The sequence below is a fragment of the Colius striatus genome, chromosome 20 (genome assembly GCF_028858725.1).
Source record: "Colius striatus isolate bColStr4 chromosome 20, bColStr4.1.hap1, whole genome shotgun sequence".
Classification (NCBI taxonomy): domain Eukaryota; kingdom Metazoa; phylum Chordata; class Aves; order Coliiformes; family Coliidae; genus Colius; species Colius striatus.
The window spans coordinates 1,671,134-1,697,079 of record NC_084778.1 but is presented as its reverse complement, the minus strand read 5'-3'; the positions used below and the strand labels follow the sequence as shown (position 1 = coordinate 1,697,079).

The 25,946-nt window shown below is 58.9% G+C and overlaps 1 protein-coding gene across 3 annotated transcripts in view; it reads left to right on the top strand.

Annotated features, from left to right (window-relative positions):
- The first annotated feature begins 590 nt into the window (after nucleotides 1-590).
- The window catches only part of HIP1 (huntingtin interacting protein 1), a 33,952-nt gene continuing 8,596 nt past the window's right edge, over nucleotides 591-25,946 (top strand). For 2 of the 3 annotated variants that reach the window (XM_062012080.1, XM_062012079.1), the window contains exons 1-10: nucleotides 591-723; nucleotides 21,321-21,384; nucleotides 21,911-22,053; nucleotides 22,441-22,497; nucleotides 22,929-23,009; nucleotides 23,955-24,031; nucleotides 24,579-24,640; nucleotides 24,768-24,908; nucleotides 25,399-25,456; nucleotides 25,860-25,935. In XM_062012080.1, the coding sequence (XP_061868064.1) occupies nucleotides 607-723; nucleotides 21,321-21,384; nucleotides 21,911-22,053; nucleotides 22,441-22,497; nucleotides 22,929-23,009; nucleotides 23,955-24,031; nucleotides 24,579-24,640; nucleotides 24,768-24,908; nucleotides 25,399-25,456; nucleotides 25,860-25,935 (876 nt within the window). In that variant the 5' untranslated portion in view covers nucleotides 591-606. Of the gene's footprint in view, nucleotides 724-14,444; nucleotides 14,540-21,320; nucleotides 21,385-21,910; nucleotides 22,054-22,440; nucleotides 22,498-22,928; nucleotides 23,010-23,954; nucleotides 24,032-24,578; nucleotides 24,641-24,767; nucleotides 24,909-25,398; nucleotides 25,457-25,859; nucleotides 25,936-25,946 lie in introns of those variants that run through there. The other variant, XM_062012081.1, reaches the window with a different exon arrangement.

Genomic DNA, 25,946 nt, shown 5'->3' with positions numbered 1-25,946 from the left:
CGGCGCATCCCGCGGCGGGACCGGCCCGGCCGGCGCTCGGGGACCAGCCTCGGCGCAGCGGGAGCCGCACAGGCCGCACGCCCGGGGCTGCGGGTGCCCGGCCCCAGCCGCCCCCGCAGCCCTGAGGCCTGAGCCCCGCTCCGGCCCCGCTCCGGCCCCGCTCCGGCCCCGCGGGTCCCCGCGCGCCGCTCCGGGCCGAGCCGCCAGGGGGCGCCGTGGGACGCGCGGGCCAGGCGCGTGAGCCAAGCGCGGGTGAAGGGGCGGAACCAAGGGGCGGGGCACGGAGGCGGGGCGGGGAGCGCGATTGGCCGGGAAGGGAGGAGATTGGCGTCCCGCCCGACCTGTGAGCTTCGGCGGCCGTCACGTGAGCGGACGGCCCTCCCGCGGGCTGTTCCCGAGTGGCCAATGAGAGCGAAGGGGCGGGGAGGGAAGGCGGAGCCTCAGGAGGAGGCGGGGCCAATGAGGCGTGCTCCCGCGTGAGTGGCGTGTGCGCGGACCAATGGCGCGGCGCCCGGGCGGCGGCGGCGCCGGAGCGGAGCGGTGGCTGCGGCGAGGGCTCGGCGCGGCTCGGCGCGGCGGGGCCGGGGCGGCGGCGGCGGCGGGGCCATGGACCGCGTCAGCAGCTCCATGAAGCAGGTGTCCAACCCGCTGCCCAAGGTGCTGAGCCGGCGGGGCGGCGGCGGCGGGCTGGAGGCGGAGCGGGACGGCTTCGAGCGCGCCCAGGTACGGGCGGCGCCGCGGGGCGATGCCGGCCGGGGAGGGGAGGAGCCGAGGGGAGGGGCGGGGCCCGCCGGGCGGCGGGAGATGGTCTGATTGGGCGGGGCTGGCCCGGTGGGCGGGGCTTTGCTGGAGTGGGCGTGGTCTGTGGATGAGCCTCTGGGCGTGGCTATTGGTGGTGGGCGGGGCTAATACAGGTATGCTAATGAGATGTGGGCGGGACTAAGACTGATATGTTAATGAGTGTGGGCGTGGCTAATGCTGTGTGTTTATGTTGTGTGGGCGGGGCTAACGCCGGTGTGTTAATGGAGTGTGGGCGGGGCTAAGGCTGGTATGTTAATGAGCGTGGGCGGGGCCAGGCGCGGGGTGGCGGCGACGCGCCTCGGGCTTTCCGCGCTCCCGGGGCTCAGCGCTGGCCTCGGCCGGGGGTCTCTGCCCGTCCGTCCTGGGTTGCTGGCGGGGTTCAGCCTCCAAGCCCGGCCGCAGACACGCAACGTGCCCCGGCCGGCGCCCTCTCAGCGCTGGGCTCCATCGTGTGCCCCAGAATCAGACTCACAGTCATTTGGGTTAAAGCCCCTGAAGCTGCTGCAGTCCCAGCCCTGCCCAGCCCAGCCCAGCACTGACCCACAGCCTCAGCACCTCAGCTCCAGGGCTCTGGGATCCCTCCAGGGCTGGGCACTGCCCCAGCTCCCCGGGCAGCCTGGCACAGGGGCTCACACCCCTCTCAGGGAAACGGTTCTGCCTCAGCTCCAGCCTCAACCTCCCCTGGGGCAGCTCCAGCCCCTTTCCTCTTGTCCTGTCCCTTGTTGAAACAGCATGTTGAAAAGCAGCTGTATTTTGCTCCCCAGCAGCATCCAGAGTGTGGGGATGGGGCTTTGTGTTTTTAAGTGATGGCTTCAAGCCCTGTGCAGAGGGGAAGGTGACAGCAGAGCTCTGGAGGCAGCTCAGGGATGCTCTGGGGTAAAAAGGTGGCTGTTTGGGGAAAGGACGTGCTTGGAAGCAGCTGGGGACTTATCACAAGGAGGGTTGAAGAGGGGTGGATGGCAATAGCAAGAGCTGGGGACTGTTCACCCCTGCTCTGCTTCCTGGGATGGAAAGTAAAGGTGAAGTGGTGCCATCCTGGCTTACCATGGGAGAAGAGGAGAAACTGGGGCAGGAGAGGGGCAGAGATGGTGGCCAGTGGGACTGGCTGCTCTGGAAGCAGTGCAGAGGAGAGCAGGACCTCAATGAGAGTGGGAACAGCACTGTGGTGTGGGTGATGGCTTGGTAATGGAATTAAAGGCAAAGGATCAGCTCTGAGGGGTTTTTCCTTACAGAAAGAAAAACATCAGGATTTCAGGCTATGCACAAGGACTCTTCTTACTTTCCTCGCTCAAGTTACCTCAAAAATCAATTATTTACAGCACTAGAGGTGGAACTGGGACTAGTTTGTGCCTGCAATTGCTTGCCTGGTCCTGTGTGTGTGCAAACAACCCTCCCAGGATCCCCACAGCTCCCCAGTACTCCCTGAGGAAGGCCAGGCCTGGGGAGGGTGCTGGGCTCAGCTGGAGGAGCTCAGCACACATCCCTACGAGCTGCATTTCATCTTCCCTGTCCAATTTGCAGACAAATGCCACAGCCTGTGTTTTCAGGAGCTCAGTCCCTGCCTGGCTTTTCATTCCTCTGTGTGTTCAGCAATGTGCAATTTCCTTTTCTGCTCCCCACCCTGCTGCCTGTTTTGGCTTTGTGCATAATTCTCTCTTTCTCTGCAGCGTGGGGAACTTGCCAGGCACCCCTCAGACCTGCCACACACTGCTCAGCCAGGGCTTGTCAAACTTCTTCTTTCTGAGGTTGTTTCTTATAGAAACTCTGTGGTTTGGGGTTTGGGTTTGTTGGTGGCTTTGGGAGCTTTTCTCTTTGAAAGTGACTTTTCTTAAGAAAAGTTTGGTCTGTGAATGGCTTTTTAAAGGATTTGACCCTTGTTTCTGCATGTACAGGCTCAGTCCCTCCTCACCTCCAAACCTACCTGGCTCATGAGAGCAGCACAGTCACCAGGAAGAGTATTCTGGGTTAAAAGAGCCCAAACAGGCATAAAGTGTGACAAAATGGGCCTTTGGTGAGCCCAAATAACACCTGCTTGGGTTTACCACCACCTGATTGATGTGGTCTGAGACTCAGGTTACGAAAACAAGAACACCCTGTGAAGTTCTGGTGGTGGTGGGATGTCCTGGTAGTGGGAAGGTCTGGTGATGGGATGCTCTCCTGGTGCTGGGATACTGTGGTGATGGGATGCTCTCCTGGTGCTGGGACACTGTGGTGATGGGATGCTCCCCTAGTGCTGGGACACTGGTGATGGAATGCTCTCCTGGTGCTGGGACACTGTGGTGATGGGATGCTCCCCTAGTGCTGGGACACTGGTGATGGAATGCTCTCCTGGTGCTGGGATACTGTGGTGATGGGATGCTCCCCTGGTGCTGGGACACTGTGGTGATGGGGGGGACACTGTGGTGATGGGATGCTCCCCTGGTGCTGGGACACTGTGGTGATGGGGGGGATACTGTGGTGATGGGATGCTCCCCTGGTGCTGGGACACTGTGGTGATGGGACATTCCCATGGTGTCAGGAAGCTCTGGTGATGGGACACTTTCATGGTGGTGATCACGTTGCACAATGGCTTTGGCCTGACAACATCCCTCTGTTGGCTCAGGGACAAATGGGAATACATTTCCTAGTGGCCTCTTTTCCTCTCCCATGGCTGGTGAAGTGTCTCAGGTTTTCCTGGTGATGCAAATGTGAGAAACCTGAGGATGGGCTGAGACACAGTGTCCCTGCCATGCTGCTGCTCAGAGAGCTGCTCAGTCAGAGCTGTGGACACTGGCCCCTCTGCTTTGGACACACACCCAAGGGCTCCCCTTTTCTTTTGCTGTCAGTGATGGCAGCTTTCACGGGAAGTTGAGCAACAGGAGCACCAAGTCCTGTAGTTCTGCTGTCCTGCAGATGCACAGCCCTGTGGGGTGCATCCCTGCCATGCAGGGGATGGGTGTTGTGGTGACTGTCTCCCTTTGCTGGTGTTTCACTGCCTGTGACTCACTGCTGCTCATTGTCTCAACCTCAACAGAATAAATCAAAGGTCACCAAGGGAGAAGAAACACCTCCAAAAGTGAGAATGCTGCCATATACTGAAATGGATGTTTGTGTTTCACATGATAACCGAGTCTGATGTTCACATCCCCAGCAAGTACCCCTGATTGCACTGAGAGGCATGTCCTGGTGTCAGAGCTCTGCAAGGCAAGCTCTGAAGACCTCCTCATTTAGGTTGGTGCATTGGGATCTTCCCTCCTTGAGTCTCCTTGCCTGTGTCCTCACTGCAGTTGTCCCCAGTGGCATCTTGTGCCATGGTGGTGCCAAGGAGCAAACCTGGGGTTGGCAAAGACCAACAACAGTTGGATGAGCCAAGGTCTTGAGGGTGAAAACAGTCAGAAGGATGCAGGATTTGTATGGGGCATGGAGAAAGCCTCCTCCCTAGCACAGTGTGGTTCTGCTCAGCTGCTCCTGCACCAGCCCCTTCCCTCTTTTGGGAAAGTGAACACTGGAGAGGGACAAATGTGCTCAGAAAGCACATGGAGGACGTGTCCTTGCAGCCCCAGCAGAACACAGGCTGAGCCCTTGTTCCTGTTGCTGTGGCTTCTGGGCAGAAGGAAAGCAGTGTATTGTGATTATCTGTTGTCTTCTGGGCTGCAAGGCTTACAACATAACTCTCCTCTGTTTCCTCTTGTCTTGAGTATTGCTCTGATGCCTCAGCCTTGCTTCATCATGAGCATGGGCTACCCAGTCTGGAAGTGGGGTCCAGGGATGAAGATATCCATGCAGTGCCAGTTGAGATGATGCCTGGGGTTGTGGAGTGGGACAGAAGCTTCATGCTTGTCCCCTAGACCCCTCTACACTTCGTGTCTTCTGGGACTTTGTGCCAGGACACGTGGTGCTGCCTTGTGCCTGAGTTACATGTCCATTGGAGATGATCCCAAGGGCCATCTGTCCTGAGAGTGGAGAGTGTTGGGAGAAGGCATTTCCTATTTAAAAATCCTCCACAAAATGCAAAGCCACTTGCATTTGATCTTCTTTGACTGCAGGTTTTGTCCTGAGAAAGTCACCAAGTAGCAAAGAAAAGCCTGGACCATTTGGGTTGCCCATGGCCACCCCATTCCCTCACACATTGATACACTGGGTCCTCAGGACTGGGTGTATTGCTGCTGGACTGGCAATAAAAGTGATTTATGACTCAGAAATTACCCTGGAGAAACATATTTGCAGCAGAAGGTGATTGCTGCTCTGTCTGCATCACTGCTTCTATCATGAGAGGTCCCCAAGGTGGTGCAGAGGGGGGACAAACCTCACAGCTCAGGCGTCCCAGTGGGGAGAAGCAGCTGGCTCCTGGCAGGAGGATGCAGCACACTGATGCAGCTGATGCCATGGCTTTTAAGGAAGGTTTTTAGGGTCTCAAACATCCATGAGCCATCTCACCACCGTTTCACATGGGTTATAAAGCTGTCTCATTTGCTTTCCTGATGTGCTGCTGGAGGAGTTGACTCAGAAACCAGGCATGAGGAGACTCTGCAGGAGGAGGAAACAGACACAGAGTGATGTCAAATGAAATGGGCTTTGGGTTTTTTTTTTCCCCTCTCCTAGTGTTGGTTGGTAAATTGGAACCAATTTTTTTCACAGCCAAATGCAGATTGAAAGCAGCTTTGTGCCCATCCTGGCTCATGCCATGAGCTGAGCCACCTTTAGGCACCCCCAGCCCATGCAGTTAATGCCTTTCCCCCATCATTTACATCGCTGGGAACACGGCACCGTGTGTCCCATCCCCAGCAGCCCTCTTGGTTTCACAGCAGGCTCAGCCCAGTGGGACTCTCAGTTGCAGAGGAAATACCATTTTACTGCTTAAAAGAAAAAAAAACCCCAAAGCCCACAGTTCTTGTGGTTCAGATGCTGCAGCCACCAGCAGCTTTGCCAAGAACTTCAGTTCTTACACAGGAAATGAGGCTCCTCTCAGAGCTCCAGAGTGGGGCTAGATATATATAGCCTCTCTGAAAGGATATTTAAAGAAACATATTGACACTAGCAAGAACAGGAAAAAATAGCTGCTGGCTGCTGGGAGCGAGGGCTGAAGGCAGCTGAGCCCATCCTGGGGGAGTAGGTGATACAGGGGATTAATTCACAGCTCTTTCATCTGTGGGAGAATGAGCTCCTGTGCTTTGTGCTGTGTGAACCCCCCATGCTTTTGGTCTGCTGTCTGTGCATTGGAATGAGAGGTGCTTGGGATTGGAAGCAGCTTCAGCAATGGAGGAATGAGTCATTCTCATCTTTCTGTTTTTTTCAGCAAGTCCCTTTTAGGAACTGATGCCCATCCCCAGGGGAAGAGGAGAGTTTGTCTTGTACCAGAGGAGGGGCTGCTCTGCTGCTCGGTGCCAGCTGGGGTGAAGGGCTGGGGTGTTGGGTTTGAGTACATGCAGAAATAACTGAGGGCTTTTTGTGTAGTGATGGAGTCTAGAAGTTGGGAGAATAAACAGGTTGGCTGCTGAAAGTGGGGGAAAATCTGCCACCAAGTCCAAGTGGCTGCTCCAGATGGGACTGTGAGGGGTTTGGACCAAGAAGGGACAAGGGGAGACCGTGCCCCAGGTCATCCCAGAGGCTGAGTGAGAAGGTGGGGATGCCAGAGGCTGTTGCTGGCCCAGAAACCCTTTGCCCCTCACTCAGCACGTGCTGCCCTGATGCTTTCAAGAGGCTCTTTAAAATCTCCTCAGCAGGAGTGATGTGAGCTGGGGTGGTTGTAATTCAGTGGCTCTGCACATGGGAGGAGGGCTCCTCACCAAAGGTGTCCTGTGCTGAGCAGCACAGGGGCTCTTGCCCTCTGGAATTCAGCCCATTGAACTCCATCCTCTTGCAAATCAGGCAGCTGGGTTAACTTTACCAGATTCCCTGTCAGAGGCCTTGGACTGTGATCCTCTTCACTGGCACCAGCAGCGAGCCCTGAGCCCAGGGAACAGGGTGGGGAAGGGCAGGTAGGATGTGGGTGCCCATCCCAAGGAAGGGGTGGCTCATCCCCCGTTGCTTCTTGGCTGTTCATCAAACTAGCCAACCTCTGCTCAGCCTGCTTGCAGCTCAGCCTGCTGAAGCTGGGGCTGCTTGATCCCAGGGCTCCCACAGCTTTACCTCTCCTGGCTGGTAACCAGTGTGTTGTGATCAATCACAGCGTAGCAGCGTCAGCCTCTGCCCTTCCTGGGTGGGTTTTGGGTCTTGCTGCCTCAAATGCTGCATCAAAGGCTATTGCCATCTGAGTCTCTGTTCCCTGGGGGTCTCCTGGCTCTGGCATTCACTGCCCAGCTTTGCAGCATGGTCACCACTTTGCCAAGTGCCCCAGTTCCCGTGCAGGGCGGCACAAGCCTTGGCAGCACCGCTGAGGAGGGCATATCACATATTCACCATGCAGGAGAGAGGCAAGCTGCAGCAAACAAAGGAGCCCTTCTCAGCAGGGCCAGGCTGGCAACTTGCTATTTATTGTTACCATTTGTCTCTTTTATTCCATGTGAGCAGCCCAACACTCTCCAGAGAGTGGATGGCATCACTTTGCCTTTGGATCAGTAGATGCTGGCTGGAAGTAGTGCTTCCCAGTCTTTGTGTTCACATGGAAGTGAACAAGAGTACAGGGGTTTGTAAGCACAAATGGTGCTGCAAGGTGCATGTGCCACAACACAGGGGACACCCAGGAATTGTCCCTTCTCCTGAGAGCCCCAAAATGAGGTGATGGCATCAGTGCTGAGACCTCACCAACCTAGGGACGTGTGTCCTGAGCTACAGCTCCCCCTGGGCAGTGTTCCTCCTGTCTGGACACAGGAGGGCTCTGGGGATAAGTGCAAAGAGCAATTTACATCTGCACAAGCCAGATGTGGCCCTTGGGTCCCCAGCCTGCTGCTGAGGAAGGTCAGGCTTCATCCAGGGTGGACTAAATGCAACCTCTGCAATCCACTGCGTCGAGCACTGCAGCATCTCAGTGGGCACAGCAGCAGGTCACACTGGTGCTGGCCCTCACCCTTACTGGTCACTGTGGCTGTCCTTTTCCTCCTGAGCCACAGTTACTGTGTGCTGTCCTCAGGTTGCTCTTTGTGGGCCACCCAGTCCAGCTCTACAGCCTTCAGAGCTGCTCACATGCAAGTCCCTCACCACCAGTCAGTGGTGTGTGAAGATTTGCTGAGGTCTCAAGGCAGTGCTGAAGTGGAGGCAACAGAAGACTTTGATTTCTTCAACACAGACTAGGCTAGGAATGGCTCCAGCAGAAGAGATGCCTTCTGCTCTGAATGAAGCCACTGGAGGAGCTGTTTCTTCAGTGGAGCCATTCCCAGTCTGTGAGCTGGTGAAGAGCTTGTGTCCCCCCAGCCAGAAAGGTTTGGTGCCCTTCAACAGCTGGGAATGAAACGTTCTGACAGAGTCAGCAAGGTCTGGCTGCCTCTGTGGAGGTAAATACTCATCTGGAGAGGGCAAAGGCAGGGACTGCTGGATGTCCTGGTCTCATTCTGTGAGCTGGAAGGTGCATGGCCCAGGCTGCCCTGCTGGGATGTCAGGGGAGGCTCTAAACCCCTTCACACTCAAGAGGGGAGAGGTGGTGGGACGCTTTGGGACACAGCACAGCCAACATTTGGGTGGGTGGGATCCAGCCTGGAGTTGCTGCCACACCTCCCAGCCCTCCCTCCCTGTGGGCACCTCAAGAGGAGCCGTTGGCTGAGGAGTTGGGTTGAGCAGGTCCGTTTCATGGCTTCACTCGTGTCCTGGTGGGATGCTCTTGGCCTCGCCGGAGGACACACTCCTGTCTCCTTTGTCTTCCCACTGTTGCAGTCCCACTCCAGCGCTTTTTATAGCTCAGAAAGAAGTGCCTTGAGTTTCTGAGTCGTCTGGGAGGCCAAGCACACAGGGAGGAGTTGCAGCTAGAAATAGGGCTACTCTCTGCTTATGCATTCCACTTTTATTCTGCTTTTGGCTGAGATGGCCAGGTTTGAGGAGTCCTGCTGCCTCAGGCACCGGGCTGGGAACCACAGCCTGTGTTTCTCATCCCACTCAGACTGGCTCTTCCTTCTCCTTTGCCTTATTCCCAGTGCCTGTCACATCACCCATTGGCTTTGCCAGGGAGTGAGGTCCCTGAGCCCTGCCTGTGTCTCTCATAGCCCCCAGATCCCACGGCTGCTTTGGCACAGAGCTCCCTGTGTGCCAGCGTTGGCCCAAGCTGCAGGGATTAATAATGCCTGGGGGGGTGGATGAGCAATCAGGTATTTGCTGAAGCTTCTGGGTGGTGAGCAAAGAGCTCAGAAAAAAAAGATGTTCAGCAATTTCTGCTCGCTGGGAGGGAGGCAAAGCTCCATCTGCAGCAGGGCCATGAAGAAAGCTGAGCCAGAAGGAGAGGACAAGTTGTTTAACAAAACCTGTGGCTTCCAGCCCCTTACATTCAGTTGGGATCCTGGCTGTGGTGCAAAGCCACGGGGCAGGGCTGTGTGGGCAGAGCTGTCACCTTCCAGCAGAGCGTATCCCTTGCAGGAGGATGCTGTGGGGTGGTGAGGGTCACAGTCCCTGGGCTGGGCTGGCCTCCAGGGTCTGGCAACTGCTGAATCCATGAAAAAGAATGAAGTTGGGTGTGTTTAGCAAGGTGTTTGATTGTAAGCACTTGGAGCCCTTCAGGAGTCCACTGCCTCAGCTGTACCCCTCGCTGCCGTCCCTGGCAGAGTGGGGCTGAGTTGCTGCTCGTGGCTCATTGGCTGATGTGGGTGCTGTGCCACAGGTGGGGGCAGCTGATGGTTTGGGCCAAGGTACCTTCTTGCACTTCAGTTCCAGCTCAGCTGTTGCTACGTAGCCAGGAGCACACCTTTTGTCTCTGGGAGCTGGTACCTCATTGTCCTGGTGTCCTGTGTGGCCCATCTGTCACACGTGGGTGAACCAGTGGCTCCCAGCACAGGGCCATCTCCTCATGCTGCTGGAGAGGCTCCTGATGGAGTTGCCTCTCGCTGGCTGTGCCCACTCCAAGTGCCTCTCATCCATTTTCCCCATCCTGCCAGGAGCCACAGGCGTGTTTCCCACACCCAGAGCTGGGTGTTACGCTCTCGGTTCCTCTCCAGCCACGGTGCTGTGGCAGGAGCAGGACAGTGCAGCCCTTTCTTCTTGGGCTGGGTAAGCTGAAGGATGTGCTGACATGCACTGCAGCCAGCAGTGTTTGTTTTCATACCAGAAAAACGAGTATAAGCTAATATTTGGATCTTGGGAAGAGATCTTGCAGCCTTCTGCACAGAACCATGCCTGTGACTGCCCCGTTGGAAGCAGCAGCCAGGCAGCAATAACACATGAAGCACAGTTTCCTTTGTACACTGGGGTTTTTTCCACCTCAGGCTCCACCCTGTGTCCCAGGGGAGATTCCTGCTCTGGCTCCAGGAGCTCCCCAGGCACTTCCACACCCAGTGAGCAGGCAATGTGCTCTCAACCCAGCAAAGGCAGGGAGCTCCCCTGTCACCCACCAGCATCCCCCAGTCCTTCCCTGCAGGGCTGCTCTCCTTCCTTTCTTCTGCCAGGACCTTGCATTTGCCCTGGTTGAACTGAGGTTCACATGAAGCCACTCCTCCAGCCTGTCCAGGTCCCTCTGGATGCCACCCCTTCCCTCCAGCACCACTCAGCTCAGTGTGATCCTTTCTAGGAGGTTCCTAGCCCTCGCTGCCATGTGGGGAATGGGGCTTGCTTCTGCTCCAGGCTTGCGTGGGAGAACCTGCCCAGCTCCCTGCAACATCAGCAGGAGGCTGAAGCAGCGAGCAGGGAGGATGCTGCTTATCCTATGCCTCTCTTTTTCCTCTTGCATTTCGAGTCCCATTGGCTTTGCAGAGCTGCTCCCTGAGCTCCTGCTCCCCTCGGGCCGGCCCTGTCTGAGCCACGTTGCACGAGGCTCGTGTAACACCAGCAGCTGTGGATTGAACAGGGGCCTAAAAATAGCCACCAGTCAATAGTGGCAAGGTGAACCCCAGCTTTTGGGTTGGGGTTTGTTTAAAGGAAATCTGTATATTGACAGCACACCAAAGCAGCTGCCTGCAAAGGCAGGAGGGGTGGTGGAGCCGGGCTCCCTGCCCGTGGGGTTGCACACATCTGCACCTTCTGCCTGGGGCAATGAGGAGGAGCTGCTGTCCTCCACTGCTGCAGCCTGTGGTGAGGAGCTGGGGTTGATCAGAAGGTGCTGGGGCAGCCCTGAGGCCAGCCTGGCCGTGCAGTGCCGGAGCAAGGCCTCCTGCAGCCGCCAGCCCTGGCCCCGTGCCCGCTGCAGCCTGAGCTGCTTTTTCCTCTCCCTTTCACATGCTCAGGAAGCTGCGGCATTACAAGGATTTGGAAGTGGCCTTGAGCTGTTTAAGCACCGCTCCTGAGCGGATATTTTCCCTAAATCAAGATTTGCAAAGGTATTTGGGCATTACAAGGGGGGGGGAGTTGCCACAAGTGTCACCCAAACACCCTGTGAAGCTGCATCCTGGACCAAAAGCCGCTGTTCCACCAAGGCTCTGACAACTTGGGGATGTTTTTTACATCACCAGTGTCAGTACAAGGGGGCTCTGAAGGTTGGTTGTTGCTGGATCGTTTCTGGTGGTGTGGGATCAGCCCAGAGGGTTTGGCCACATTCCAGTGAGTCCAGAGAAACCCGTCACACCTTGTGCTGCAGCTGGACCAGCCCTGTGTCCCGTGCTGTGATGCTGGCTGTGGGGAAGCTGCCTAGGGCAGTGGGAGCTGTCAGGAAAGCTGTTCTGTGTTACAATGCTCTCACCTCCCAGCCCAGTGGGGAAAATAAAGCACCATTGCCAGTAACAATGACAGAGGAGTGGGGTTTTTTTATCCTCTAAATCACACCATTACAAACACACCCTGGTGCATTTGCTCCCTTCTCACAAAGCTCCTTGCACAGCCAGTGATGCTCACCCAGCTCCATGGGCCAGGAACTAAAGCCAGTCTTGAGCCCTCGAGAGCTCATCCCCCAAGCGAGTGCTCCTGATCTAGAGAGATGCTGAAAAGAGCTGAAACCTGCAAAACAGAAAACAAATCAACTTGTGAGTGAGGTTTTTTTCCCAATGAACCTGCTGTTCTGCTGTATTTCTTGAACCCTGAGGTCCTGGAGATCCCACACCAGAGAGATGCTCTAACAGCATCCTGCACAGCTCAGCCGTGAAGCAGGGCTGGTTTATTGTGAGCTGAGAGAGCTGCTCTGGGGAGGTGGGTTTAAACTGCTCCTACACTGGAGCAGCTGGAATAAAATGCTGTTCCTGCAGGAAAACAAATTGAAGAGCCTGTGAATGTAAGGGGTGGTTTGAGAGTGTCTCTCCAGCCTTGTTCCTTCCCTCAGGGAGGACTTGGGAAACACAGAGAGATCAAGAGGGAGCAACAGATATTATTAGTCATCAAGGAGGGGGGTGGCTGCAGGGGAAGAGGGTTTAAAAGGCTTCAGAGTATTTATAGACCTGGTAAAATGAACAGTGTGGGGGGAGAAAGAGGCAGGAGACCTGTGAGAGATGCAAATGCTTCAGAGAGCAGAGTGGCCCAGGCTCTCCTCTCCGTGCTGCCCCGAGCATCAGCTCAGGCACAGATCTGCTCGAGTAGAAACAGGGGATGTAAAAGCAATAAAAGCAAATGCCTTCCAGATCATCACAGGATGAACCTGGTGGAGCTGGATGCAATGACAAAAGGCCACATCTGCTGAGATGTGCCAGCCCTTAATTCCCTTCCTTTTAGTGAGAGTTGGCTGCTGAAATAGTTTAAAGGCTGTTTGTGGAGCTTGCAGTGGGCTCAGGGGAGATGCTGAACATCTTCATCCATTGTGGTCCAAACTGTACCTGCCATCCTGGCAGCTCACAGGGGAATCATGGAGCTGCAGGAGGAAGGAGGGTGATTGCAAAGTGGTGTAAAGAGGCTCAGAGTGAAGCACTGGAGGAGATTAAATACAGTGGGAGGGGAGGGGAGGGGGGAGGGGAGGGGGGAGGGCTGTCCCCCTCTCTGGACCAGCAAGGAGGATGATGAAGGCATTCAGGGGATGGGGTGAATTGGGGGGCTGCCTCTCCCCTGGTTCTTCTTCAGGGCAGCAGCTTTGCCTTCCCTGTTCCCTGCTGAGGAAGGACCTTTCATACCCCCCAGGCCAGAGGGGCAGGTGGAAGCAGAGCCTCGGGTGCACTGTGAATTCTCAGCAGCACCTTCAGAGCATCCCCTCTCCTGACATCAGTGCTCACTGCCTCTGCTGCCCTCAGGCTCAGACCAGACTCTGCTCCCAGAGGCATTTGGCTGTTGCTTGAAACCATCTGATCCAGGAAAACACATGTGGTCCAGCAAAAAAACCCCACCGAGAAGCCACATAGTGCAGTGCTGCTGAGCAGTGTCCATCCCTCCTCCCCTCCCAGGAGCCACAGCAGAGGCTTTCACAGCCACCTGAGGAAAACACGCCCCGGGGCTTGGCCTCAGAAGCTGGGATTCAGTGGGGAGGACGAGGGCTGGGTGCTGGCAGGGCAGGGCTGAGGCTGAGCTGTCACCACAGGGCTGTGGCATCTCGTTAACTTATTAAGAGCAGCCAAGTCACCATCCTGGAGTAAGTGGCTGAGCCACGACTAGACTGTGGTAATCCAGGGGATTGAGTGTGTTTGGCCAGGGCCAGCACTGCAGGAGCATTTCATTCTTAGGGCTGTGAAGCTTCTCCTCTGCCTTCAGCCCAGGGGCAGCTGTGAAGCTTCTCCCCTGCCCTGCCTTGGGCTTGGCTTTTAGGGACCACAGGGAAACAGCTTGAGTGTCTTTTATGCCTTCCATGGGAAGATGCTGAAGTGCTGCTTGAGCACTGGTAGGGGGAAAAACCCCTCACAATGCCCTTGCCTGGGTGTTTGCCTGTCCCTTGGCCCATCCCAGGGTGACAATCCCCGCGGGCAATGCGGGCGGTCAGCGTGTGGCGCCTGCCCGAGCCCGGCACAGTGAGCCCGGGGGACTCCCTTTAATGGCTTTTGTTGTTGGAAGGAAGATTGCGACAGCCGAGTGGGCTCCTGCGCGAGGGAAGCCCTGTGCAGGGAACCCCTGGGCAGGTCCCCGGAGCTGGGAGGCAAAAGCCATGGAGCGGGGAGGGTGCAGATGGGACTGAGGATGGAGCAGGGGGGGTGCAGATGGGACCGGGGATGGAGCAAGGGGGTGCAGATGGGACTGAGGGTAGACCAGAGGGGGTGCAGATGGGACTGAGGATGGAGCAGGAGGTTGCAGATGGGACCGGGGATGGAGCAGGGGGGGTGCAGATGGGACTGAGGGTAGACCAGAGGGGGTGCAGATGGGACTGAGGATGGAGCAGGAGGTTGCAGATGGGACCGGGGATGGAGCAGAGGGGGTGCAGATGGGACCGGTGATGGAGCAGGGGGGGTGCAGATGGGACCGGGGATGGAGCAGGCTGCCCCAGGCGGGTGGGTGCAGAGCCCACCGCCCGCCCCGCCTCCATCCACCCCCATCCTTCCTCCTCCTCCTCCTCCTCCTCCCGCGAGCTCCCGGTGTCGCGCCGCCCCCCCGCGCGCGCCTCCGCGGGGCTCCTTTGTTATTGCACCGGAGCCGCCGCGTCCCGCACATCCCCCCCCACCCCCTCACCCCCCCAGACCCCGCGCTCCCCCCGCCCCGCCGCCCGTGCCGCCCCTCGCGGGAGCGCGCCCGTGCGCGGGAGCGCGCTCCCCCCCCATCGCCCGCCGCCGCCGCCCGGCAGAAGCTTCCAGCGCCATGGGCAGCGCCTGAGCCCGCACCGCGGCCGCCCCGCGCCATGGAGCTGGGCAAGGTGGTAAGTGCGGGGGGATGCCCCGGGGACCCTCCCGCGAAACATTCTCCCCCCACCCCCTCCTCGCCTTCCCGTGCCCCCGTCCCCTCTGCCCCCGCATCGCGGAGGACGCGGCGGCGGGAGTGCGGGGCTGCACGCGGGGAACTGCCCTCCCAAGTTTTTATGCCCCCGGGTATCGGCGTGTGCGGGTGTGGACGCGGGGGCGAGGCTGGAGGGGGTGCGGGAGCCCCTCCCGCGGGGATCGGGGGGCTCGTCCTCACGCTTAACGCTGATTCCAACCCCCCCCCAACCGCAGCCGGCGCCGGGGGCTGCAGCCGGGGTCGGGCTTTGCTCGCACTCGCCTGCCCCTGGTTAAATCGCTGTCTCCTGGCTTTGGACTCGGCTGGGTTCAGGTGGTGCTGGGAGCACCCCTGTCCCCACGAGCCTCTGTCCCCATGATCCCCTGTCCCCATCAGCCCCTGTCCCCACAAACCCCTGTCCCCACAAACTGCTGTCCCCATGAGCCCCTGTCCCCATGACACCCTGTCCCCACAAGCCTCTGTCCCCATGAACCCCTGTCCCCACAAACCCCTGTCCCCATGAGCCCCTGTCCCCATGAACCCCTGTCCCCATGAGCCCCTGTCCCCATGACCCCCTGTCCCCACAAACTGCTGTCCCCATGACCCCCTGTCCCCATGACACCCTGTCCCCACGAGCCTCTGTCCCCATGAACCCCTGTCCCCACAAACCCCTGTCCCCATGAGCCCCTGTCCCCATGAGCCCCTGTCCCCACGACCTGTCTCCATGAACCCCTGTCCCCATGACCCCCTGTCCCCACAAAGCCCTGTCCCCATGAGCCCCTGTCCCCATGACCCCCTGTCCCCACGAGCCCCTGTCCCCATGAACCCCTGTCCCCACAAACCCCTGTCCCCATGACCCCCTGTCCCCATGACACCCTGTCCCCACAAACCCCTGTCCCCATGACCCCGTGTCCCCACAAACCCCTGTCCCCACGCACAGCGCCGCCGTCAGAGCCCCTTGAGCCCACGGGCACAGCCCCTCACCCGGCTTCCATAAGGGATGGAGACAAGTTTGGGCTGAGAAGTGGGGTTTTAGGGTCTGTGCCTGCAGGGGACACGGTTGTCTGCTCTGCTGCTCACCTGGGAACACGGAGTCAGGTCTTACAGGGGCTCTGGCAGAGATGGGGAAGGTGCTTCGGGTGTGGTGTGAGGCGCGGGCGGTGCTGGCTGGCCCCAGCTCCCTCGCAGGATCTGTCCCTCCTGGAGGGGTGAGAGGTGCCCATCCTGTGCTGCAGCCAGAGGCATTGCAGGGAGGGGTTTCCCCAGAGCTGCCTTGGCACTGGGGGCTCCACATCCCCGGGGCTCGGGAGCATCCCACACGCTGGGTGTTCCCACGGGGGAAGGTCAGTGCTGGGCTGGCAGCAGATAACTGACACATGCATCCAGAGATGAGCTCCTGCCCTCTGCTCCCACATCCTCCAGCCTCACTCCTTTATTTCTCCCTGTTCCCCCCCAAATGCCCAAATATTTGCCTTTGCTGGGGAGCAGAAGACTCCAGTCAGGACCGTTGGGAATGTTTGAGGAGTAGTTAAAGGCTGTGGAGGACCTTCCTGAAGCACCAGCCCTGGAAAACACAGCCATCCTCCCTGCCCAGATAGAAATCACTGCTGCTGGGAGGGATTAACTTCTCACATAATCCCCACTTCACAGGAAAATGCAGCCAACAGGGCAGCTGGTGGGAAGGGCTGGGGGCTGCGGGCAGGCAGCGTGGGGCCAGCGCTGGTGGAGCAGCCTGGCAAGAGCTGAGAGGAGCAACGAGTGTTTCTGGTGGGGAGCAGCCACACAGGGCTGGAGGGGCCTGGGCAACCTCCTGGTGTTCTGATCCAGGCCTGTGGGGGGATCTGGTGGTGCTGGGGGCTCTCTGGTTGCAGCAGCAGCTGGAGCCAAGGGCTGTCCTGACCCTTTGTGGTGCTGCAGGTGACCAAAGTATTCCCCAAGCTCTTCTGCAGCCTTGGTTGACTTCTGGCTGTTATTTCAGCTGAAGGCTTCAAAGGGATTCAAGTGTTATGGTGTCACCTTCCCTGAGGGCACTGGTGAGGTTGGGCAGCTCCTGGAGCCTCCCTGTTTGCCAGCTCTTCTTCCCAAAAGCACTTTTCTCACTGCCCTTTCCCCCCCCTCCAAAACATTGTGTATTGGGGAGGTTCATATTCCTTAAGCTGCATTTAAAAGCCACCTGTCCAGGTGATTACTCTGCACACATTTCTTTGTGCTGGTCCCCTGATGCTGGGCAGTGATGGGTTCAAGGTAACAAGCTCCTGCTGGTGACCAGCCCAGCTCTGCCCTCCTGGCATTGGATGGCTCTGGCTGAGGGGTTGTCTTCATTCTTCCCCTTTGCTCACCTCAAAGCTGGGGGAGCAGTCAGGCTGCAGTGTCTCATCCTGCCCCAGCTCCTTGGATGCTGTTGAACTCCCTGTTTTTGCTGGAGGCTCTGGAAAGGGCAGGAGGAGTGAGTGGTGAGTTCAGTGGTGAGTTCCCTGCTGCCCTCAGCAGGAGCTGGCTCAGACACACTCAGAATACCTGCCCTTCATTTTTCTGCCATGATAATGGTGCCAAAGCCCATGAAGCAAAGGCCTTGGTGGAGTCAGACAGCAGCTGCCATCCTCTTTTATCTACTTGTGGTGTGGAGACCTCTGAACATCACATCTCCCCTTCCTGGCCTGCCCCAGCTGGGTTCTCTCTCCTGGAAGAGCTGCTCCATAACACCCACATCAGGTCACTCTGTGTGCCAGGACATGCTGATGGTGGGGAGACCAAGCATGACATCCATCTGAGGTCATCATCCTCCCAGCCTCAGGAGAGTAGACCCAGAGGGATGATGCCAGGTCTCTGCCAAGAAGAGCCTCAAGGCAACCCCATCAGCTTCCAACGTGGCTGTTTTAGTGACTCCAGTTTGGGGTGTCCTGTGTGCCACAGGCCTGCAAGGGCAGGGTGTGGGGCAAGGTGTCCCCAAGCCACCCTCCCAAGACCCCTGTGGTAGTATCCCATGGGATTCAGGGCTCTGTCCTGCTGGCTTCCCAGCTGTGGTGTTGGCATGTCCTGGAGAGGTACAGCTCAAGCCACTGTGAGCAAGCTCCAGGGAGGTTTTGGGGTCTCTAAGGGCTGGAGACCAACGTTGCTTTGGGGGAAATGTGGCTGGTTTTATGGCCCAAGCAGAGAGAAACCTGAGACTTGTGTCATTTGGGGGATTGTTTCTCATCTAGTGGGAGCAGGAGGTGAGAAGGGCAGCAGCAGCTCCAGGGAGGTGCTCACACAGTCCTGGTCAGGGCACTTCATCCCTGGAGCAGCTCCAGCATGGCACTGGCCAGGAGAGGAGGGCTTTCTGAACTCAGCAGTGGATGCAGCCACATAGCCAGGATTCAGTGGTGGGAAGGTGTTTTTAATGTCTCAAAGGATGCTTTTAGGACTGAGCAGGACTCAACGTGTGCCAGGCATCCTCTTATCCTGTACACAGGAGTATATCCATGCAGATGGGCTGGTAGCTCTGCAGAGGGTTGGCCACAGCCACCCCAGCTCTCCCCAGGAGCTCTGCCAGTCCCCTGCAGGGCATTGAGCACCCCAGCAGTGTCCAGACAGCTTTCCATCAAGATTTTGATGGAGAAAAGCCTTCCCTGAGCCCCAGCAAGGCCCTGATTTGCCTTTATCTGCTGTTGGTGAGCAGTGTTTGTAGAGACACAGGTGCCCTCTGTAAATCCCACCCACACCCCATGTCCTGCACCACCTCTGGTGGCTGAGGGAGGCTTTGCTAGGCTGGGATTTGTGTTTTAATTAAGCTCAGGGATTGCTGTGGGCAGGTCTCCCTGCTGGCTCTGTTCCCCCAGAGCCCCTGGGGCTGCAGGGCTTGGCCTGGGAGTGCTTTTCCAGAGGTATGCTCTGGCCCAGCTCGCCATTTATAGAAAGGAATTAAGGAGAAAGGAGGGAGCATTGCTAAGAGGATTTGCACTGTGACTTGCTCAGTTTCTCCAAGTAATTTGCAGCAGCTTTGGATTCTTTAATCAACACTCATTTCCTTTTGGAAGTGGAAGGAGAGGCAGGAAGGCACCGTGTGGGTCCCGAGCAGAGCTGGGCTCTTCCCTGAGCAGGAGCTTTGTACCTCGCAGGAGACTGAGAGCAGGCTTTGGGGAGATCTGGCAGGGGGATGAGGGTGTGCATGTGTGCCTGGGAAAGAGAGGAGCGTTGCTCAGTGCTCAGTAACCCTCTGCCACTGTCCTGGGAAGTTTGGGGCTCCTCTGTCCCTGTCTGGAGCAACACACCTGGAGAGGTGTTGCCTGGATGTGAGGCACAGCTGAGCATCACCCGGGGCAGAGCTGTTGGTGGCCTCTCTTGTGAGGAGAGCTGGGCTGTCAGGGGTCCTGGGGGATGGTTCCATGGGTTGTGGGCTGACTCCTCTCAAGGGCTGGGAGCTTTCCTTGCCAGTGGGATGCCCAGCTGATGCTAAATGGCCCCAGAGCAGAGCTGCAGTGGCATGTCAAGGAAAAGACCTTGCAGGGGTTTCTGGGGACCCTGTGGATCCCAGCATCCCAGCATGGTGGGGTCCTGCAGAGCTGCCCCAGCCCCAGTCCCTGCTCCAGCAGGTTCCCCTCACTCAGGGGGCACGGGAATGTGTCCAAGTGGGGTTGGAAACCTCCTGAGGAGCCTCCACACCCTGCAGAGGGAGGAGAAGCCACTGGGGCAGGTCCCGCTTAGGCTGGATAGTCCCTGGTCTCTGTTACTTGACTCTGCTTCTCCCCTCCATGGCCTGAGCTGTCCCTGCTCCCAGCAGTGGGGTTTCCTTGGCTCCTGATGCTTGCAGCATCCCCAGTGCTGCTCCCCCAGCCTCAGCAGAGCTCCCATGGTCTGTCCCCCACCCCAGCCCCGTGGCCCCATCTGCCCCTTGCAGCTCTGCTCATGCAGCAGGGCTCTGGCAGCCTCTCCTCTCACTTCCCTCCGTCCTCGGCCGCGTTGCACAAGAGGAAACGTCAGGGTTTCCTTTCCTGGCAGCAGGGAGGGCTGTGGGGCTGGAGGAAGGGCCTGGCTGCCCCATGGCTGCCCCATGGCTGCTGGGCTCCCCTGATCCCAGTGCTTTAGGGATGGGGAGCACAGTGGGAGGTGAGCCCTGTGGGTACAGGGACTGGGGGCTGACATCTCTCCCTTGGCAAGAAACCAGAGCTGGGCTGGTGGAGCTGCCAAGGACACACTTGGTGCCTGGCAGGCTGGAAACAGCCCTTGTGTAGGAGCTTGCAGTGAAATCCAAATGCCATCAGCTGTGGGTGCTGGGTGGTGTGGGGAAGCAGCACCTGTGGGTCAGAGTGGGCTTGGCAGGGTGAGGGGAGGGCTGGGACTGCAGGAGCTTTCAAAGGGCTTTGCCAACCCAAATGATTCTGTGATTCTTTGTGTGAGCTTGTGCCTTGCAGCCAGCAATGTGTCCCTTGCAACCCCACAGTGACCCTCCTGCATCTTGCTGCTGACCTCCATGGTCACCAGTAAGCACAGAGCTGGTGGGGAGTGCAACGAGCAGCTCAGTGTGGCTGGAGACCCGCCTTGAGCCCTGGCAGAGCCAGCACCATAGGGATGGGGCTACAGACACCTCAGGGCTGCATGGCCCAGCCCTGCTCAGGAGCAGCCAGTGCAGCTGGAGTGACCAGCAGCATCCCAGCAGCTGGACTGGTCCATGCTGGGACCTCAGGATGCAGCTAAAGGGGTGCTCAGCTCAGCTGGCAGCTGTGGGTGAGCTCAGGAGCTGTGGCAGCCCTTCAGCACATCGTGCCCCCTCTGCCTGGTGGGTGCTTTGTGGCAGAGGCACAGCTCAGGCTCGGAGCTGGGGGTTTGGGCCGTGCCCAGCCTCACAGGGGGTGCCCATGGTTAGTGCCTGTGGCACCCCCAGCCCCGCTCAGCACAGTCCTTGGGGCTGCTGAGGGGAAGCTGTAGCAGGGCTGCCTTGGAGAGGGTGAGCAGGCAAGGAGGGTGCTGGGATTAATCCCCCTGCTTTAATTGATTTGTATCAGTAATTAGCTTCGCTGATAGAGTTGAGCCAGATGGTTTCTTTCCCTCGGTAGCAGGTGCCAGGCAAGTGCTTGGCACCACGGGAGGGCAGGGAGAGGGTGGCCCTGTGCTGGCATCACCCTCCTCCCATGTAGAGTCAGGCACAGCATCCCCTGTCTGCTGACACAGCTCCTGGAGGGGCAGAAATGAGGCAGGGGTAAAAATCCTGCCTGGGAAACGCTTCCAGGAGCTGCCAGTGCCTCCCCTGAGAGCAAACAGAGCCCTGAGTCTGCCCAAGCTCCTCAGTGTGGGTTTCCTCTCTGATCCCACAGCAGGGGCCGGGTCCTTTGCTGCCAGACAGCACAGACAGCCTAGTCCTGCTCTGCTCTGCACCATGGGGTGGTCTCACCCTTCTACTGCTCCCCTGTGCCGCCCAAAGTACCCTCTGAGCCCCCTCTGACAGCAGAGCAGGACCCACCAGCTGCAGCCCGTGATCCAGGGGCAGGGGGGGGTTTGTCCTTTGTGGCCACTGTTTTAATGGCATCGTTATTATGCCGAATAAATGAGCCCTGGCAGCAGCTGAGGCCGGTGGGTGCCAAGCACATGCCAGGGAGGCATCCGGCAGCGGGCAGCGTCCAGCTGGCAGGAGCAGGGGCTGGGGCCTGGCCAGGGCCCAGCCCCCCCAGGTGCCAGCCCAGCCGGGGAGGGGGGACCCCAAACCCTTCCCATGGCACCCCCCCATCCCCTGCATCACTCCTCTGTTGCAGACTGTCAGCATCAATAAGGCCATTAATGCTCAGGAAGTGGCTGTCAAGGAGAAACACGCCAGAAATATCCTTCCCAGGGGGGCTGTGGCACAGGGGAGTGGGGCAGGGACACGGGGTCCTGTGGGGATGGGGGCTGCTGGGGCTGGGCCCGTGCCACAGGCTGGCTGGTGGGGTGCAGGAGGGGATCCTGGGGGGTTCTCCATGGGAGTTGGGGGATGCAGCACGGGGTCCCTGCTCCCGCTGCTGCGTGTCAGTGGGTGCCCAGCCCCCTGCTGCCCTGCCATGGTGGGGCAGGAGGGGTGGATGCCTGCAGCATGTTGTCTGCCTGGGACAGGGGCGCCTCATCCTCCAAGGATGTGAGCAGGCAGATCCCCAGCATCCCATCAGGGCAGCTGAGAAGGCTCAAAGGAGACACAGCCCCAGGCTGAGCGCTGCCAGGAGGAGAGAGGATGGCATGTGCCGCCCTTGGGGCCAGCCAGCACTGAGCTGGGCAGCTCATCAGCCTCCCTGCAGTGCCCTGGCTCCCTTCAGCTTCAGGGTGGCCACTGTCCATCAAAGGGGAGGGGAGTGTTTCCTTGACTGGGCAGCACCATGCATCCTGGGCACGCACCACGAGAAGGGGGCACAGACCTTCTGGTCCGTGGTGAACCGGCTGCCGCTGTCGGGCAACGCCGTGCTGTGCTGGAAGTTCTGCCACGTCTTCCACAAGCTGCTCCGGGACGGCCACGGCAACGTGAGTCCTCAGCTCCTGCCCCACGGCCGGATCCGTTCCCCTGGGAGGTGCTGGGGGGTCGGTGCTGGGTGAGGACCCCTCGCTGCAGCACCCACAGCCCCCTGCAGCCCCTGGCCCCGGTGCCAGCCACAGGGGAGGCAGGGGCTGGCTGTGGGGGTGTCAGCCTCAGTGCAGGTGGCAGCAGCGGGGATGCTGCTGCCCTGGGTGCAGCTGGGGAAACTGAGGCAGGCTGGGGCTGGCTGTGGTGATGGCACCAGCAAGCTGCAGGGTCAGGAGTGCATCAGAGCCTCCTGTTCCCACCCCAAATGGCAGCTCCAAGCGTGGCCAACCTCGCCCTGGGGCTCAGCCCACTGCCCACACTGCTGATCTTCATCCTCGTTCCTGCAGGTCCTGAAAGACTCTGTGAGATACAAGAATGAGCTGAGTGACATGAGCAGGATGTGGGTAAGCAGCCAACCCTGCTGGGCACTGCAGTGGGGGCACACAGGGGGTCCCTCAGCAGCACCCAGTGCCCCAGCCAGGCCTTGGGGTGCTGGGGAAGGGGCAGTGCCAGGAGGATCCAGGCTCCAAGGGCTGCTGTGATTTCCCCTGGCTGGGTTGCCTGGTTATATTCAATCTCCCTTTGCACTGAAGTCAGACACCTTCATCTGTTTTGTCACAACCCAGTAAAACTCAGCTCTGGCAGCCACAGGCAGCCTTGAACTCTGCAGGCAAGGTGATGAGATGGTCTTGCCCAAATCCCTGTTGCACATGCAGCCTGTGTGTTGGCAAGGAGGATTCCTGGGGGCAGATGAGGGAAGGGTTGCTTCTGTTGCAGGAGAGGAAAGCTTCTCCACAGCCTGCTCCAGCACTCAACAGGTTTTTGCTGTCCCCAGGGCCACCTGAGCGAGGGCTATGGGCAGCTCTGCAGCATCTACCTCAAACTGCTGAGAACCAAGATGGAGTTTCACACCAAGGTGAGCATCACCCTGTCCCCGTGGTCACAGTGAGGGGGATGATGTGGCAGTGTGGTGGCAAGGTTACAGTGCAGGACAGGGGCTGGCAGAGCTGTCCCAACACTGTCACTCCCAAAGGTCCTCTCCTTTATCCTGCTGCCTCCATGGAACATGTCCCAGATTGCCAAGGACAGACAGTGCCCCAGGGACCAGCATCTCAGGGGTGTCTCGTGGTGTTGAAATAACAACCTGCTGCCAGGAGCAGGATGGGAAGTTGTGGTGGGGTTGTACACAGGGGCATCCCTGCATGGCTTCAAGCACCCTCCTCCCCACAGGAGCTGGCTGGGGCAGGTTTGGTACCTGGGGTGTTTCCAGGCTCTCCTGGAAGGAGGGTTTGCTCCAAATCCAGGCTGCTCGCATCCCCCTGATTTGTCTTGGAGCTGTGATGGGACCTTCCCTGAAGTGCCTGTACAGCATAAGAGGCTTTGCCCAACCCCAAGCAGATCACAGAGTTGTAGAACTGTTTTGGTTGTTAAAGCCCCTGAAGCTGCTGCAGTCCCAGCCCTTCCCTCACCCAGCCCAGCCCAGCACCGACCCCTGGCCCTCAGCACCTCAGCTCCTTTGCAATAATACTGGCACCTTCCCCTCCTGCTCTCACCAGTGCCATGCACAAGCTGGCAGCCCCATCTCCTCCATGCTCAGGTTTCTAAGCCCAGGGAGAATTGACTTTTCTTGCTGAGGAGAATTCAAGCCCCATGGACTGGGGATGCTGCAGCCCCTGGGGCTGAGCAGACCTCGTGTTACCCCCTTTTCCCCTACATCCCTCCCTTAGAGCATCTCAGGAGCCCTCCCAGACTCCTGCCCCGAGGCTGCCAGCCAGATCAGCAACCTTGGTGATCATGCCAGGGCTGGGGCTGAGCAGGAGACCCTCCTACACCCCTTCCCAGCTGCTGTTTCTCCACACAGAATCCACGCTTCCCTGGCAACCTGCAGATGTCAGACCGGCAGCTGGATGAGGCGGGAGAGAGCGACGTCAATAACTTGTGAGCGTGGGGCAGGGCAGGGGCTGAGGGAGCAGGATGGGTGCCCAAAGGCTGCCTCAGGGCAGCCTGGCCAAGCTGGCAGCAGGACTGAGCTGGGGGCAGGACCCTGCACCTTCCCACCACCGCTGCTGTGGGTGCTGGGAGCAGGCAGAGCGCTGGGCGAGGCGGGTGCATCCACACCAGGACACCACTCACCCCTCCAGGGTGGCACCTGGCACAGGTTGAGGCCAGTGGGGATGCTCCTCAACCTCTGCTCTGCCCTGCTGAGGCCTCATCTGGAGTCCTGTGCCCACTTCTGGGCTCCCCAGCTCCAGAGGGACAGGGAACTGCTGCAGAGAGGCCAGTGCAGGGGGATGGAACCCCTGCCCAGTTGCTGAGGGGATGGAACATGCATGTGAGGAGGAAAGGCTGCAGGTCCTGGGGCTGCTCAGCCTGGAGGAGAGAAGCCTGAGCTCAGGGGGATCTCAGCAACACAAAGTACCTAAAGGGTGGGTGTCAGGAGGATGGGGCCAGTCTGGGATCCTGTGATCCTCACCCTTTGTCCTAGTTTCCAGCTGACAGTGGAGATGTTTGACTACCTGGAGTGTGAGCTGAACCTCTTCCAGACAGGTGAGCTCATGGGCTGCCCTGCCAGAGCTTGGCCTGGGGGTCCATGGGGGGTATTTGTGGATGTGTCCAATGCAGTGTGGCACTTGCCAGCCTGGCAGGAGCCTGATGCCAGGGTCCTTCCCCGCAGTGTTCAGCTCGCTGGACATGTCCCGCTCGGTGTCGGTGACGGCAGCAGGGCAGTGCCGCCTGGCCCCGCTCATCCAGGTCATCCTGGACTGCAGCCACCTCTACGACTACACTGTCAAGCTGCTCTTCAAGCTCCACTCCTGTGAGTGTCCCCAGCACCACCAGCTCGGGTCAGGGGAGACATGGAGGGGAACAGTGGGGTCAGCACCCTGCTCGGGCTGGGCTGTTCCACCCCACAGCTGCCTCCCGGCTGTTATGGGGGAGGGAAGGGGGTCAGCAGGGCGAGGGGCAAGTGCTGGGGTGCCCCAGGAGCCTGCCCAGCTCATCACCCCTCAGCCATGGGCAGGCACTGGCTGCAAAACCCACATCCCCCACAACCTCAAAGCATGGTGGAAGCTGCCTGAACACCAGCTCACTGCCTTTCCCTGCCCTGGGGGTGTCCAGGAGCAGGGGAGGGGGGAACATGATCCCTTCCTGCAGCAGGATGCTGAGCCTGGGCCATTCAGACCCTGAGAGGTCGTCTCTGGGAAAGGCCCAGCCCAAGTGGCTGTGCTGATGGGTTGTCCCTGGGTCCCTGCTCCTTTCCCAGCCTGGAGATGCCCTGTGACACTTCTGCTTCCTTCTCCTGCCAGGTCTGCCAGCAGACACGCTGCAGGGACACCGGGATCGCTTCCTGGAGCAGTTCAGGAAGTAAGTTGTGGCTGCAGCCACTGCTGGGGCTGCTCTGGGGATGCTCCCAGGGTGGGCAGAGAGCAGAGGGGTGTCAGAGCCCCCACTCTGGGGCTCAGCAGCTGAGCAACGGACTCGGAGGAAGTGCAGGAGTCAGTCTTGCTTTGGGCTGTGAAATCCAGCCCTCTGCAGCCTCTGAGCTTTCCCTGCAGCTTGCTCCAGGGCAGCCTCTCCTGCCTCACCTGCTGAACTAGCAGACAACAGCAGGATTCATTGTGGCACCGGGGTGTTCCCAGGACCCACCGTGGGTCTGGTGGCATTACACCACCACGTCCCCTGCTGCACAGCACAGCAGCCTGGGGACAGCCTTCTGGGGAGTCTGGGCTGGGCAAGAGCCACCCCTGACCATTCCCTCCCGTTGCAGGCTGAAGGAGCTGTTCTACCGCTCCAGCAACCTGCAGTACTTCAAACGGCTGATCCAGATCCCTCAGCTGCCAGAGGTGAGACCCCC